The 16,594-nt window shown below is 33.1% G+C and overlaps 1 protein-coding gene across 5 annotated transcripts in view; it reads left to right on the top strand.

The window, feature by feature from the left end:
- Positions 1 to 536: 536 nt before the first annotated feature.
- LOC125055947 (titin) overlaps positions 537 to 16,594 on the top strand; it is a 31,759-nt gene continuing 15,701 nt past the window's right edge. For all 5 annotated transcript variants that reach the window (XM_047658749.1, XM_047658731.1, XM_047658721.1 and 2 more), the window contains exons 1-2: positions 537 to 3,469; positions 3,541 to 3,800. In XM_047658749.1, coding sequence (XP_047514705.1) covers positions 737 to 3,469; positions 3,541 to 3,800 — 2,993 coding nt within the window. In that variant the 5' untranslated portion in view covers positions 537 to 736. The remainder of the gene's footprint in view (positions 3,470 to 3,540; positions 3,801 to 16,594) is intronic.

The following is a 16,594-nucleotide window of genomic DNA, read 5'->3' as shown; positions in this document are numbered from 1 at the left end:
GTAAATGGACACAACCTTAAAAACATTTTCAAAATGTTGCGTAATTTTAATTTATATTCATTCATTATTGCAGGCATAAATTATTAAGTTTTAACAAAATTTAATGTTAAATTGTGTTAACTTTATATTTTTTTAATGTTAAAATTTCTAAATTGAACGTCATCGTAACTTGAATTTTGTTTTTAACAACAACTAGAAACCAATGATACATTGATTTCATATGGAGCATCAGAATACCTATAATATATATTTTTCCTTAACTGACGTAATTTCAATTGAAACTCCATAAAGGACAGAATTAATTAGCTCAATTGCTACCTAACTAGATTCCGCTTAAAGGCCTCGGATTTCAAACACATTTTAGCGGAGAATGAATAAGTTGCGTATTCATTCACTGGAAAGGGTTTTTCGTTAAGTAATTCTATGCCTTTTTTGGTGTGAGTTCAGCAATGAGATGTAAACGCTTACGTGTCGTGACTCGTGAAGGTCTTGTGGGCGGCGTGATACGTAAGGTGTGGGGGGCAGACGGCTAGCGCTCAGACTCCGCGAGCCAGTCGCAAGCAGCGCGCGCGCACGTAGCGATACTCGAACACGAACGACTCTCGCGAAAACATTATTTACATGGCAATAGTTTTAAATATGTGATAAGATTACACGTTAAGAATATTTAATCTCTACTTTTAAGAATTATTTAACTACGAATCTCAATTTAATTTGCATTTGAAAAAGTGACAAAATGACTATAAAAAATAAAAAGACTAAGTCCAGCACGTCTGAGGTGACATCATCTAAAAGTGCATCGAGCAGTGTGCAGAAGACCAGCACTTCGACTTCAGTTCAGAAAAGTAGTAATACTCTACAGAAGGTCAGTTCGTCTGGTAAAAAGGTTCGCTACATCGATGTTAAGGTCGAACAAGACGACCCATTAATGATAACAGACATTAGCGATCATGCTTCTATTAGCGGCTCTACTGTCTCTGAACTTTACAACAGCCACCCGCACTACATTATTACGGAGGCCCCATCGGTTTCTGATTTGTCACAAACTAGAACATCGAATGAAATTCAAGTAAGTGACATGGCTCAATCTACTACTGGAGAATTTGTTTCTAACTCTTCTGTGCACGAATCTTCCTCTACATCACAGCACCAAACATCTAGAAGTGAAAATATTCAGACATCGTCAACTGTTGAACATTCCGGTTCCAGTCATAGCCAGACATTTGACAGGACTGCCGATTCGTCATCTGCCAATCAAACTCTAAACACTGCCTTTATTGATAGTTCAGGCAATCAGAGTAACTCGAGGGGTTCATTTTTGTCAAGATCTCAAGGCGCTAATGCTACTGATTCATTCATTCAGTCCGAACGGCAAAATTTGTCTAAAACCGGACACAGTTCAAACGTGAGTAGCGACACTTCAAAAGGCAATGTTAACATTCGCGGGAATGAACGGCACATGAATATTCCAGGTGACAAAGTAAATACCTTAAAAACGAATCCAAACAATTTCTATGGGGGTGAAGGAACCCTAGATAAAAATAAAAAAACAAATGAATTTAGCAGTACATCACATTCGAGTCAATCAAAGAGCAGTAATGTTACAAAATCATCTTCATCGTCTTATGTAGTTGAAATTGTTGATGGAAAAGAACGTATAGTTGATAAATCTCAAAGGGAGTGGGGCGATGCAAAAGAACATGCAACAAATGAGGAATATGTTAGTGTCAGTGGAACGAATATAAAGCCGCAATCTGCCTATAGTGCCCAAAATTATGACATGCAATCAAAGTATGATTCTGGCAAAGATGGAGCAAGACCTATTAACGAAATGACTGTAAGAGAAGATTCGAAGTATATTAAAGATGGAAAACAACTGACTAGCCACGAAAGTGTTATTTCTCAAAATGATAACTCCATACAACAACAGTTTACGTCAACGCAGAATCAGATTACTTCTGATGATCATTACCAATCTCACGTAGGTAATGCATCTCATAATTTACAGAACGTTCAATCGAATTCTGAAAATACTAATTATAACACAATGCAAAATAAAAACATACAATCAAACACCTCCCATTCTAATATCCAGCAGAAAGACATAAAAGAAAATGTATCAATTCATCACGAAAACAGGAATAATCAAATTTCAACAAAGCGTAATGTTAATCAAACAGATTCTTCTAACTTTTATGGTTACGATTCTACCATACAAGATCAACTTAGGAAAGTTGGAAACATCTTACAGGTTCCAAACACTGAAAATATAAACTATTCAACTAAGATACTGAAAAGTAACACCAGTAGTGCCCAACAAGCATCGTCATCATCTTATGTATTTGAAGTTGTCGATGGAAAACAAAGAGTAATCGACAGCGCCCACAGAGAATGGGGGGATAGTAAAGAACATTCAACACATGAGAAAAGTCATAATATCAGTGGCACCGGTATTAAACCGGAACATGAATATTCGAGGCAAGTTTTGGATAAAGAGTCGTATTATGACACTGGCAAAGATGGTGTTCCTAAGAGTGCATCTCAAATATCGGAAGAATCTGCAATGTATAAGAATGGAGTGGAAATTGCTTCCAAGCGAAATGTATATGCCAGTGATTTAACTAAAAAACAAGCTATTACTGAACACCCATCTGATTATGTAGAAGACAGGTACTTGGTAGATGAAAACAATAGACGGCAAACAGATAGTCAAGATATCAGGTCTGACAACGTATCAACTTATGTTACTGATTCTGACAATATTAGAAAAACAACGGAATTAATAACTAATGAAAAGCAAAATATATCAAAAGAGAGTTCTTCAAAGACTACCAGTGAAACAAAAGATACCCTGACATCGTATGAAAGAAGCACGGGTACATGGAATGGTAAATTTACTTATGAAACTGAAGATGACAGACCTAAACGTCCTAAGCAAGTTTCACCGTTTGGTAGATCAGAACAACCACGGCACCACTTGAAACGTCAAGATACAGAAGAAAATATAATAATATCATCTAGGGATATTAAAGATTTCACCTCTATAAGTGATTTGCGCAAAATCATTGAAACATCACAGACAAACAAGGATGTTACAGTAAGCAACAAGAATATTGTGATAAAGAGAAATATAGATGACAGGGTTTTGAAAGAAATCCTAGAAACAGTGAAAAAGTATCCATTTAAAAGAATTGATAAAGTTACTTTTGGCACAAAGATAAATGAGGACGTTAAGGATTTGTATGAAGGAATTGATACCGAAGAAACGACCGTTTTAAGTACAACAACTGGAGAGAAAGTGAAGAAATCATTTGAAGTAGATAAAACAAGGAGTCAAATCGAAGTAACAAGATACATAACTGAAAATGGTATTACCAGGAAAGAAACAACATATGAAGATGCGAAGGAAGATGATAAAGTCAAAACAGATGTGTTTGTCGACAACAGCTCGTTAGACATCAAAAACTTGGTAAGTTATGCAACTTAATGTTAAATTTTTACATTATTAGTACTATATTACTAATGACTATTTATTTTTAGAAGGATGTCCGCACAACGAAAGATGTTTACGAATACGACGTGGTCGATCACGCAACAACTAATACCACACGCGAAGATATCGTCAGCTCCGTCTATGATGAGACCATCATAGATGATAGAAAAACAGTGCGAGACGATACAACGATCATCCACGAAAGATACACCGACGAAACCAGACCACGTCCCGGTGGTCCCGGTGGTCCCAGGAAACCAGAAAAAGTCTGTAAGGAGCAATGCATCTGTGAGATCTGTACTTGTGGGTAAGTTATTTGAACATCTTAAGACTATCTATAGGTACTATTAAATAAGTTAAATATTTCTTGAAATACAGGTATTTCTTATACGCATTCGGGAGATAAAACACACTAAACTATCAATGTCGCGTCGCGACCTTCGCGAGCGAGAGCATTATTTTGTGTTTTATCTTGCTTTATCAGTGCATCTATAAGTAAATCATACGCATCACATAAATAAGATAAAACTTAATCAACCATAAAATGAAATGTTTATAACATTCCTTGCATCCAGCAAGCGCATTACAATAATTTTTACTTTTAAAAACTTAACCTCTAAAACCCTTCCGTAGCTTGTCATTTTACTTAATTACAATGATATGTAAAAGTTTATTGTTAATCTGAGAGCTGAGAGGGAGAGGGCGGACAATATTAAATAAATCCGATTACCTGTGGAACAATTTATGACAAATGACATTCCTTGAGGAACTTTATCATATCGACGTAGGAAAGCACATTTGCTGTAAGTAGACATATTGCAATTGTTCACCAGAGCCAAAAAACTTTATTAATTTCAGAAAAAAATTAATAGTGTCTGACCTATCCATGATATTGCTACCATTTTTGAAACATATATTTATTCAACTGCCAGTCACCATTTGCAATGTAAACTTTTTAACCAAAGTTACTATAAGTACGTGTTTGGCTAGTTACAGCAAACAGTTTTTCAAATCACAAACCTTTAAAACGCTGTAACTAAGGAAGAAAAATGTACTCGCGGAAATATTATCAATTTACAGGCGGTAAATATGCTGTATGGAGTAAATTTATGTATTTGGGTACTTTCAATTGCAATTCAAGATGTAAGATTAGTTTATAAATATGATTAGATCTAGAAATGCAGTGGGTCATTTGGTAATGTAATGTTTGCTTGAAATAAAATGTCGTAAATGGTTAAAAAAAAACTGCTGTAAGTAAACGAATGTAAAAATCACACGTAGCTGAAATGCTGTAAGTAGCGTTAAGTTTTTAAATGGGAAGAAGTAAGTATTTGTAAAGAAAAAAATGCAGTTTTTCTTTTGCTGTAAGTACAAAATGTCTGAAATGACTAGATTTTGGTCTACATACAGCATTTAATCTTGCTAAAAAAAATATATGTACGGGCGTTTTCAACGGCGTATGTAATTTTTTTTTCATCGTAGAGACACAGGACCCGGGTCATTCGATGCGGCTTTTTTTTTCTGATTCTAATGGCAGGAAAAAGTCACTTTAGGTATTTTGTCTACTTACAGCAAATATGCTTTCCTACGTCGATATACTTAAAAATACAATTTGAAATGACCTCAACATTCTTGTGTCATTACCTTTTAAAGTCGTTCACGTAATCTCGTCTTAAGGCCTCCCTATCTTAAAACAAGTAATGCGTTTTTTGTGTTATCTTATAGGCGTTGACCAAAATACCATATTCGAAGTTAGCAAATTCGCAAATATATCAATTTAGAATGTACAAATTTGGCCGTGTGCCTAATAAACGCCTTTTATGCGTTTTAAAGAACTAACTCGGAAGTATTTTAATAACGTTTATTATTTAAATTATGATATATTACAGAATCGATCACTTACTTTCGCACTCTAGCCTTGCCGTTTATTACATTAGTTACACTGGTTTTTAACCGGTATTGTACTAGATACAGAATACAAAAAAAAAGATTCAGTTCTAAGGACCATAGTCTATAGAGTGACGATTATGGGTATATGACATATGTGTCTAAACAAATAAACGAAATTTCCTCATTTATTATACATCAAACCAGCCAGTCCCCCGCGATTCAATTCTAATTATTTTGACTAATCGATATCGATAATAAGGCGTTTTCGATATCGACATAGGTACCTACTATTAAACGCTAAAAGAAGTTTTAAATTTGACCAAGTATTTAATGAGATTAGCGCGCAAATAACACAACACTACATCTTTATGGCATTATTATAGATTGTCTGTGAAACGTGATTTCATAATTCCTTCCGTGCTGACAGCATTCGCCCACTGGTAGATAAACGCGATCGTTTATGGCCAAGAAAATGCGTATATTTGTTTTGTGCATATGAGGCCATGGCGCCTACGTTAAGGCCATTTTCTATCGTGTCTTTTAGTCACCCGTTTGAATCAGTACATTTAAAATGACATCATTCCAATGATCGAGCAAATGCAGCTATTTCCGGCATGTAACAGACGTATACGTACAATAGGTTAACTAATGTCACTGAGCTATGTAGAATTTTTATCTGTGCTTATAAAATAAATTAAGATAATCTGTATATTTATACATTACTTGTGTCACGGGATTTGTTGAGTGGTATTTTAATTTTATTGTATACGTACCGCGACCGTTGTGATTAGGGACACCTTATGAATTTATTATTCTAGTTTATTTTATTTGGCCGGCCAGTTAGAATAAAAAAGTAAGGTAATAGTAGCGTGGAGACATTACATTTTGTGTTGACGTGTGTGTGTGACGACTGAAGCGTGATAAAATGACCTTCAGTTAATGAATTTTCAAGTAATAATTTAAATTTACCGCAAAAATAACTATTACGGTCTGGTATGATGACTGTTCTTTTGAGAGTATCACGAATTTTAAATGACTCAATTCGACATTGACGTGACGTCACAAGGTCATTCAAAGTATAAATATTCGACTGATTAATAGAGTGATTTTTGCCTTCTAAAAGCTGTACTCAGATTCGTTCCTTAAACGTAAACTTAAGGTTACTAAGTTAATAAAAAAGATTTCAATAAGTCCTATCATATTCATACTACCTATAGCGAGGAAATGGTATACTATTCTTTTAAAATTTTAAAAATTTTTTTACCTCTAAGTCATAGAGGTACAATATATTTCATTTTTTTTTGTATGTACCACATTTCTGAACAATATATTTCGCTTTTAGGTAAAACACAATAGACGAGTTACCGGGCTCTGTGCTTTCCAAATAAACATGATCCAAAAAATGTTTTTAACTAAAAACAATAGTGCCATGTTTGATAGGTTTTTAATGAATTACCTTATATACTTTGCTAATATAAAACTGAAATTATTAGCATGAAAGTTTCCATACAACATAAATGTGATATTAGTTTTTCGTACCATAAACAGCGAAGAAGATGTTGATAAAAGCCTTATTTAGCCGTTGGAAGAAATCGCAAACTGGCTGGAAACACGTCTTTCCAGTCAGATAAGCTTTTATATTTGTTTATAACAAGAAATTTTAGTTCGTTCATATATTTTTTAATGCGTTTATCGAAACATTTCTATTTTATTCAGAACTATTGCGTCGTAATTAAAATCATTTAAGCGTATTTAATTATTGACGATTTCATTATAATAATAAAGCCGCATTAATTCCATACTATTAGAAATTACATATCAAATGGGTGTTAGTTTTTTATTATACTTTTAGTCTACGTTAGTTATTTCACGTATATTTTGTTATTATGTTCTATGAGTAAACGGAATAATTAATTATTTTCGAATCAGATTTTAGGCGCAGAAGCCGTCTTCTGTTTGCAGACGATTTTTAAAGTAAACTGTGTCATCGATTGAACAAGTGTTTCTGAACCCAATGTGTAACTAATCAGCATTCCAATGTTGAAGAGTCTCCAGATTTTGATCCATGTAATAAAGACTAGTTACAAGGTAGCCACGGGGTACGGCGTACTTACGAGTTAATAGAATTTTATGCCGAAATGTTTAAATGTTAGTTCTTAATTATCTTCTTGTTGAAGCAGTGTTGATCTAGTGGCTTTAGCGTGCGACTCTCATCCCTGAGGTCGTAGGTTCGATCCCCGACTGTGCCTTTTTGTCTGTGCGTATTTAACATTCGCTTGGCTTGCCTTAGACGGCGTATGTCAGGCACAGGAGGCTGATCACCTACTTGCCCATTAGATTGACACATGAGCATGAAACAGATACAGAAATCTGGCCAGACCTAAAAAGGTTATAGCACCACGGATTTTTTTAATCTTCTTAACCGACTTAAATTACCAGAGGGCTTACGATTCGTTTGTTTTATATTTCAAATGTATATCATATGACCTATAAATATATATGTTTTATGTAAAAACATTTCTTTGAATCGTAATTATTTATATTGATTCATTAACTTTAGTCTATAAATAAATATGCAGTAATTATTGCGTTATGTGCTATGATGCATAGTCCATGTAACTTCCAATTAACTTCTATTAATTAATATTACCTACTAAGTTTTCTTAATGTTCAGTTCATTTAATTTAGTGGACGGAATTTGTTTATTTGGTTTTGGTTTAATTCAAATGAAATAACTGCTTTATCATTTTTCTTATGATTGAAAATGTACTAGTTAGAATATGAAACAACATTTTGTTTTCGTGCCTTGGTTTGCTAAGGATTTGGTGCGACTAAAATTTATTAAAAAAAAGACATCAAAAAACATTTTCTACTCTTGAACAGTGTGAACATTCCGCCCGGCTTAAGTGTGTAGAGCATAGCAACTTGTCTTACGTACATTTTTAACTAGAGAAAAAAAGTTAAATAAAATGCTTTCCAATAGACAAGCTACTCATGCAGCCATTTTTCTAACTATATAAATAAAATACGTTGATGCTATAGTTATGCTTAGATAAACAAAGATTAAAATTTTATTCTTAGACAGAAATTCTATGATAGGTTACCTATATTTATCCGCCACAGATAAACTCTGACCACGGACTGTCAAAGCTGTATTACATTACGAAATGCATATCTTTGTTTTCTTTTAACAGCAGATAAAAACAAAACAGAGGATAACCTTGAAATTGCTTTCGTGAATTCGTATTCTAAGAATAAATTAAAATCACATTCGTTTATGAGTTATAAAGACCGTACATGTCAACTGTATAATATATTCGGTTAATATATAAAAACAGCGAATTTTAAGGCAGTTTAAATTAGAGTAACTAAAGTTTGATATCGCTAAAACCGGTTTTAAAAGGAGTTCGTATATATTGAAGTTGATAACGAGTATATGATATATGCGCAAGTTAAAATAGTTTTATTTAAAAACATAAACGAAAGTATTTTTTTAATCAAAACACCAATTAAATGGTTATAGACTAAACAATAATATGTACAGAGAAAATGTGCGTGTGTGTGTGTAACTGAAGCGTGTGAGTTAAAATCGGCCTGATTCAGTGACATAAATAACCATATTTTTCATTCCTACCGTAGCAAACTTGATCCTATTTTTATTTTTATAAATTTTCTCTGTACATCATTTAACATTACGATTTAGCCTACCTTACTAATCAGTAATTTAGACTTAAATTACTTAGGATAGCCTAATTTATTTCTTAAAATACATACATATCTAGGCTTGCAATTAAACACTTCTGAAGAGCTAATATAATAAGTAACTATTAAAACTTAGTACGTATTTATATTGTCTTTAAAAACGGCGTTATTTTAATATGTCAAATTGTCTTCCAAGTATTTCAACAATAAATCTTAAGGTAAAATTCAAGCCTTTCTTGTCCAAGCGTCCATTGTCAATTACATTAGATTAATGGCAAAGTGACACGAGCTAGGGACATCAAATTGGGTCTTTAATTTATGGTTTGGAGAAATACAAGGCCTCCTGACATATTAACTTTAAATTATAAAACCCGCTAGGTATACCTAATTCACCTGCCGACTCGACACAATAGCTGATCGTAACAAAAGATTAACATGTGCACACAGTGTAACATTGCCACATACCTCTTTGAGGTTTTCGAAGCGAACAAAACGCCACAAGAACCATTAAATAGCGTCGAATAATCAACAATTTGTTGGTAAATATAATAAAGTGGAATTTTCTGTAATCTATATATATATAAAAAGCAGATGGCCTAGCGGCTTCAGAGTGCGACTCTCATACCTGAGATCGTAGGTTCGATCCCCGGCTGAGCACCAATGGACTTTCTGCCTATGTGCGCATTAAAAAATTCGCTCGAACGGTGAAGGAAAACATCGTGAGGAAACCAGCTTGCCTTAGACACAAAAAGTCACTTACCTGCCTATTAGATTAACAAATGATCATGAAACAGATACAGAAATCTGAGGCCCAGACCTAAAAAGGTTGTAGCGCCACTGTTTATTATATAAAAATGAATTGCTGTTCGTGTCCCTAAAAATCAAGAATGGCTGGACCGATTATGATCTTGAAATATTTGTGGAAGTTCAGGGAAGGTTTAAAGGGTGGGAAACAAAAATACTAAAAAACGACCATTGAATTTTCAAATAAAAACTGTTCCTATCGAAACATTTGATGTCTTTTGTATTTTTAGAAATAATTGTGACTTAGTTGTCATATATTCATAGATGCTTTCAGACGAAGCAAGTGAAATTGTACTAGCCGTACTCATACTACTAAAAGAGTCATATGTTGATATATACATCGGTATTATTTTATATAGTATGTAGACGACACGACTGTCCTCAATATCGTATCAATGGACACAATCAATACATGGTATTAGAAAAGTTCCAGACTTTCATAAAATACATGAAGGTAGTCTGTAGCCTAGACTTTTTCCGATCTATGTTCTACATGTCTGGAAGTAGGTTATTAATAAATGTTCACTTTTTAGTTTGAAAACTAACTTAGATACAAACAAAGATAATGCACAAACATTTCGTTTAAATAATCTAATGAATAACGAAGATTGGAAATATGTACTTGGAGTTTGATGTTTTCGTTTTGAGTTTTATCGTTGCGGTATATGACGCGCCATGAAAAATGGCGCAAATAACTGAATAAAGTAACAAAAAACCTACATAATTATTCTATAAACACTATCTATTAAATAGATAGTAATAAAACTCAAAACGAAAACATCCAACTCCAAATATTACCAATTTTCCTAATTCATTTTATTATTGAAATGAACTGTTTGTGCATTATCTTTGTTTGTATCTAAGTTAGTTTTAAAACTAAAAAGCGAACATTTATTAATAACCCAGTGACATTACTGTGTAGGAAGTATTTTCTAAGTGTATATAATTTAAGTGTAGGTGGCTACAGGTATAAACTTATAATGCCAGGCCAAATGGCCTACATAAAATAAATATATATTATATGCTTTACGTGGGCATATTATAAGCTTAAAATATTGAGTTCGGTTACAAAACTATGACTTATGTATAACTTTCCTTAAAGTGTAGGATGTACTTAAATTAATATTCACAGTTATAATAGTTAATTTAGTAAGGTTTTATATGAAATCAGTCGATTGCTACCAAACAGATTCACAGTCTATAAATAATTTTAATAAATTAACGTAATGATTCTGGGATTATTAGCTTTATAATACATATTATTGATTTAAACTAAAACACAATTTCCGTAACAAGAAGAAACTAGGTTCTATATAATATATATATTTTATATAACATTTGGTTCTGCACTTCTCGCACGCATCATGTTTCTTTTTTTTTAGTTTTTCTCTTTAACTAGGGTTGCCTGGAAGAGATCGCTTATTAGCGATAAGGCCGCCGGTTGCATCCCTTATAATTTTTATGTATTGTGTTTCTTTTATTTGCAACGAAGTGTAAATAAATAAACTAGATTCATTATCTTGTAGCTTCGTACGTCAAAAAATTTAAACACAAAATACAACACTTATTTCCAACACACATTTACAGTATTTACTAAATTCTTAACTCAAACTCAAAATAACTTTATATAGTTAACCAAGTACACATATGAACGTCGACAGAAAAGATGTTAAATTGATTATAAATTTACATTTACTACCAGTTCGCAAGCAAGAAGGGCAAGAAAGAGAGTTACTTGCCAGTTCGCAAGAAACTCTCCGACACTTTGAGGAGGAATTTGTTTTCATTTCCTATTTATTAATTTTTAATTATACATTATTATTATACTATGTACGTTAAGAATATTATAATATAATAGTTCTGTCATAAACCGTTTTGATTGTTGTAAGCTATGCGTGTAATTGTAATAAATAATTAAATTACAAGGTGGAGAGACGTGACTTCAATCGCCGATCAGACTACCTGTGGGGCATTCTGAACACGTTTTAGTGCGAAATGATTGGACAAGTTTGATAGCCTGTTTTATATTCTAACTTAGTTAACTTGCAAACGCTGCAGGCTGTACCAGTCAGGTTTTGGCCGAAATCTAAAGCTATTTTTAATTTCTTCAACACGAGGAGGTTTACGATGCTTTTTTGTTTTAAAATCAGGGTAAATTTTATTATTAAATTGTCGGAAGCATAATTAATTTTGCGAAATGAGGAATCTGTATTTCATGTCTGTAGCTAAAACACCATAGTCATTGAGAAATTCGTATAAATTTATATAATTAAAGACTTATTTATAAACGTACTATTAATAAAATAAAATAATGGGAATTATCGTTTATTTAAACCTAAAATGATAAACAAATATACAGTATTTACTTTTATTAATCAACATAGTAATAATAAAACTAGTTTAAAATTAATAACAAGAAAATTAAAACAAATTTTAAAAGTTTGGTCCCTGTGGCAGACCTGGGAATATTTATTTGCTAAATAAGACCAAACATTTAATTAAACTTTTTATATGTATTACCTACGTTCATAAATAATAACCACATAACCCTTTTATTCATAAATCAATATAGCTAGTCTTATAAACGTATCTACTATTAATAAAATAAAATAATGGTAATATTTATTTTCTGAATAGCACTAGAGGACAAAACATGGAATTCAATTATTCATAAATACTACTTATTACTTCTTCCCATCATTTGTCCCTTTTCATCGAAAACACAATTTGACAGAAAGGAACAAGGAATATTCCTTGTTTTTATATAAGAAGGGGGATACTTAATGACTTCTTAATGCTTTCACATAAGTTATATATAAGACGTCTATTATCTATGGCTTATATAGTTTTTATATTTAATTTATCGTCAATACAACTCAAAACGAGCCTCATGCACTTGTAGGTATTTTTTTCTTCTCCCATCTGCAATCAGCCTCTTGGATTTTATAATATTTTTATGACTTTGATTAGATGATTTTGAGGCATTTAGGGAATGCAAATCCAATTTTTCTCCCTCCTTGCAAACTATTAAACTATGGCAAGTACTTCTCAGCCGAAACACGCAGTCCGCCGTTTCCAAGAGGCCCGAAGCTAGGTTTGCTGAAGTCTTCTTTGGTATTATTCGGTTGATCTTTTAAATACTTCCTCGACAGTTGTAACTACGAAATATTTATGGAGAGCATTCCGTGTCAACCACGGCGCACCGTTCATCTGTCGCAGTGTTTTGTTTTGTTGTATATAAGTAATAAATATTTATTATTCTTATATAAAATATAATGCACATATAACAGACGTTATAAAGAAAATAAACATATATGTCATTGACATATAAATTATACTTTAATATATGTAAAGAAGTTTTCACATCTGACGTCATTGGATTTCGTGATTATCATCACGATCCGTTCCCAGAACGTTCCGACATACATGTTATTGTATGGAAATAAGTGTGAATTAATACGGTACGCGGGTTTTAAATAGCAAATATATTTCGATATGCGATTGGTACTCACTTTCATTTTGGTTTACATACTTTAAAAATAATGAATAAATCAGTGGCACTACAACCTCTTTAGGTCTGGGTCTCAGATTTTTGTATCTGTTTCATGATCATTTGTCAATCTCATAGGCAAGTAGGTGATCAGCCTGTGCCTGACACGACGTCGACTTTGTGGGTTTAAACAAGCCGGTTTCCTCACGATGTTTTCCTTCACCGTTCAAATGTTCGTACATAGAAAGAAACTCCATTGGCGTGGATGAGACTCAGGGATGAGAGTCGTGAGAACCCCCTACATATTTTATAACTATTGAAATAGTTTTCGAATGGTTCGAATTCAACAATTAATTTAGTTCTCTGTGTTGCTTTATTATTTTATTTTTATTTATTAATACTTTATTACCTTATTCAAAAACATACACATAACCAAAATAAAAAAACAGGTTACAAAAGTTATAAGGCAACGGGCGGCCTTATCGCTAACAAGCGATTTCTTCCAGGCAACCCTAATTTTACTACACATTCGAAACCCTGATTCCTAAAAAAGGAAGTTTCAAAAAGTTGAAACAAATGAATAAGAACAAGTGACAGTATTGCGACATATACATGATAACTCTTTTTTATGTAATAGGAGGCAAACCGATACCGCCGTTTGTACACTCACATTGCCAAAAGGCTCGCGAGTGCGTTGCCGACTTTTTAAGAATTGTTACGCTTTTGAAGGACCCTAAGTCGAATTGGTTCGTAAATACTTCAGTGGGCTGGTTCCACAAAGAGGTGGTGCGGCAAAAATTGCCTTAAAAACGCTTAATGGAACGACGGACGTCGAGGTGATACGATGGTATTTTGTATTCTGCCTTGACGTCCGAACAACCTCGTTGAAGAAGTTTTTTTTTCGTTAGTCTCTTTACTCTCACTAAGGAACAATACGGGTCATATAACAACAATCACTAATATATAGAGCGATATAATGATGTTAATTAGGCGGATGCGGTAATATACATGTACCAGGGAGTAATAAAGTTCGTTGTATTTAACGAGTTCTATATGATCAAAGTTGTTGGAGTAATAGCATAATAAGTAAATTGGACGCTCTCGCCCACAATTCCTCAATTGAATACGTCTTGACCTTACCAATCTGGACAATAAACAGGAATTATATATAGTTACATATAAAAACAGTTTGCGCAGATTGTTATTTTATGGTTATTTAAGGTTTTTTAGCTCAATGGGTAACTAGTATATATACCACGAACATTTATAGTTTAAACAGGAAAATCTTAAAATATAAAAAGTACAATTTCTTAAAAGACCAGCAACGCACTCGCGAGCCTCCTGGCCATGTGACTGTCGATGGGCGGCGGTACACTTAACATCAACAAAACAAAAAAATTGAAACATTGAAATTATACAATAATACATTTTCACGTTTATGGTAGTTATTTTTTTTATAGAACAAACAAACGGGCTCATCCGATGTTAAGTAATACTGTCAATAGAAACTCTCAATGCCAGAAGACTCGCGAGTGCGTTGCCGGTCTTTTAAGAAGGCCTTAGTTATTGGTACGCTCTTAAGTATATGCAACAAATATGCTTTTGTTTCCATATTCTGTCATTCACACAGTCTTGATGTTCGTCTTAAAAGTCGTAATATTTTGAATTACATATTACATCATTATCTCATAATTACGTCATCACATTCAATCAAATATTTTTTTTTTCAAGGCTCTAGATCAGTGTTTAACAAGCTTTTTTGTGCCCCACCTCCAGCCTATCTAAAATTCTTATTCCCCCCCTATGTTCAACACAATGAATAGTTCACTTAACTCCTACTCACTCTTTTATATTTACACGTTTATAGGACACAGCTAGTAACTTTTCAAAACATATAATGGAAAACTGAAATTCAAATTACAAACAATTTTAGGATATTTTTGATTTACCATTACCAATCATCGCCCCACTAGAAACATTGCTTTAGATCTTTAAATGTTTTGCTAAATAGGTCTTTATTGCCGTATAATTTTCTAAATAGTACAGGTTTATTGGCATAACCAGATTCTCCCTGTGTTCGACAGTTGCCATAACGTGGCTTTGTAGTTATATAAAAACACTTGAGTTTAACATTTTGTATGGCAATTAGAAAGACGCGCAGGCTTCGACCTCACTGGAGCTATTCGCGGCGGTGATCTCACCGCTCGGGCCCACGTCCTCGCAAACTTGTTTCTTACATGTTTACTTGCAAGAACCAACGCAGGATACAATTACGTCATTCAATTTTTGACTTTCGAATTATTTCTTTTATAACTTTTACTCAGAGTCGTTGTTTGATGATTTTTATTTAGTTACTAGCTGCCCCGCGAACTTCGTTTCTCCTTAATGTGATTTTACTTAGACTACCTTTTTAGTACATAACCAACATGGAATATTTTGCTATGATACCCCAGAGACTGTTCGGTTGTCGGGAATGAAAACTTTTTAGATTGTTCTGTGAATTTTTCTCTATATAAACCAAGTTCAAGTCATAAGTTTATGTATTTCATAAATAAAACTTATTACCCCCTATTGGGTTAATTGTAGAGGGGTGAAATTTAGGGGTTGTATGTATTTTTATGTTGTATCATAAAAAATCAATTTGTCCAAAAAATGTCCTTATCACTTAGGGCTTTGAAATATAGATAGTAGCCGATTCTCAGACTTTACTGATTATGCACAAAACAATTCATAAGAATCGGTCGAGCCGTTTCGGAGGAGTATGGGAACGAACATTGTGACACGAGAATTTTATATATATATAGAGATATTAGACTAACTATATATTTTTTATTATACTAAGTAGTGTCTGTTTGCCTTAGTGACCTCTGTCAGACAGTCTTCTCCAGTGTCAATTTGTTGTCTCCCCCATGTCGTGGATTGATGTTCTCTACTGCGTGAGTTATAAATTATGTGTTAGTAAAGATTTGGGTCGCCTTAGATTCATAGGAAACAAAAGGTCATTTACTTTACGTTCTATATTTGACGTCATAACAGTTTTTTATAATTTAGCTTTGGTTATAGATAGTAATAATAATAACTATTTATTTTCAAGAATATGGTGCTAAAATGTTATGAATTTTACATAGTACCTAGTTACATAAAACATTACATTATCAATCATATCATCATAGTCAAATCTATTATTATTTTACCACTACATCATCACATTACAA

The sequence above is a fragment of the Pieris napi genome, chromosome 2 (assembly GCF_905475465.1).
Source record: "Pieris napi chromosome 2, ilPieNapi1.2, whole genome shotgun sequence".
NCBI lineage: Eukaryota > Metazoa > Arthropoda > Insecta > Lepidoptera > Pieridae > Pieris > Pieris napi.
Note: the sequence above shows the minus strand (reverse complement) of the source record. Positions and strands in the feature narration are given on the sequence as shown.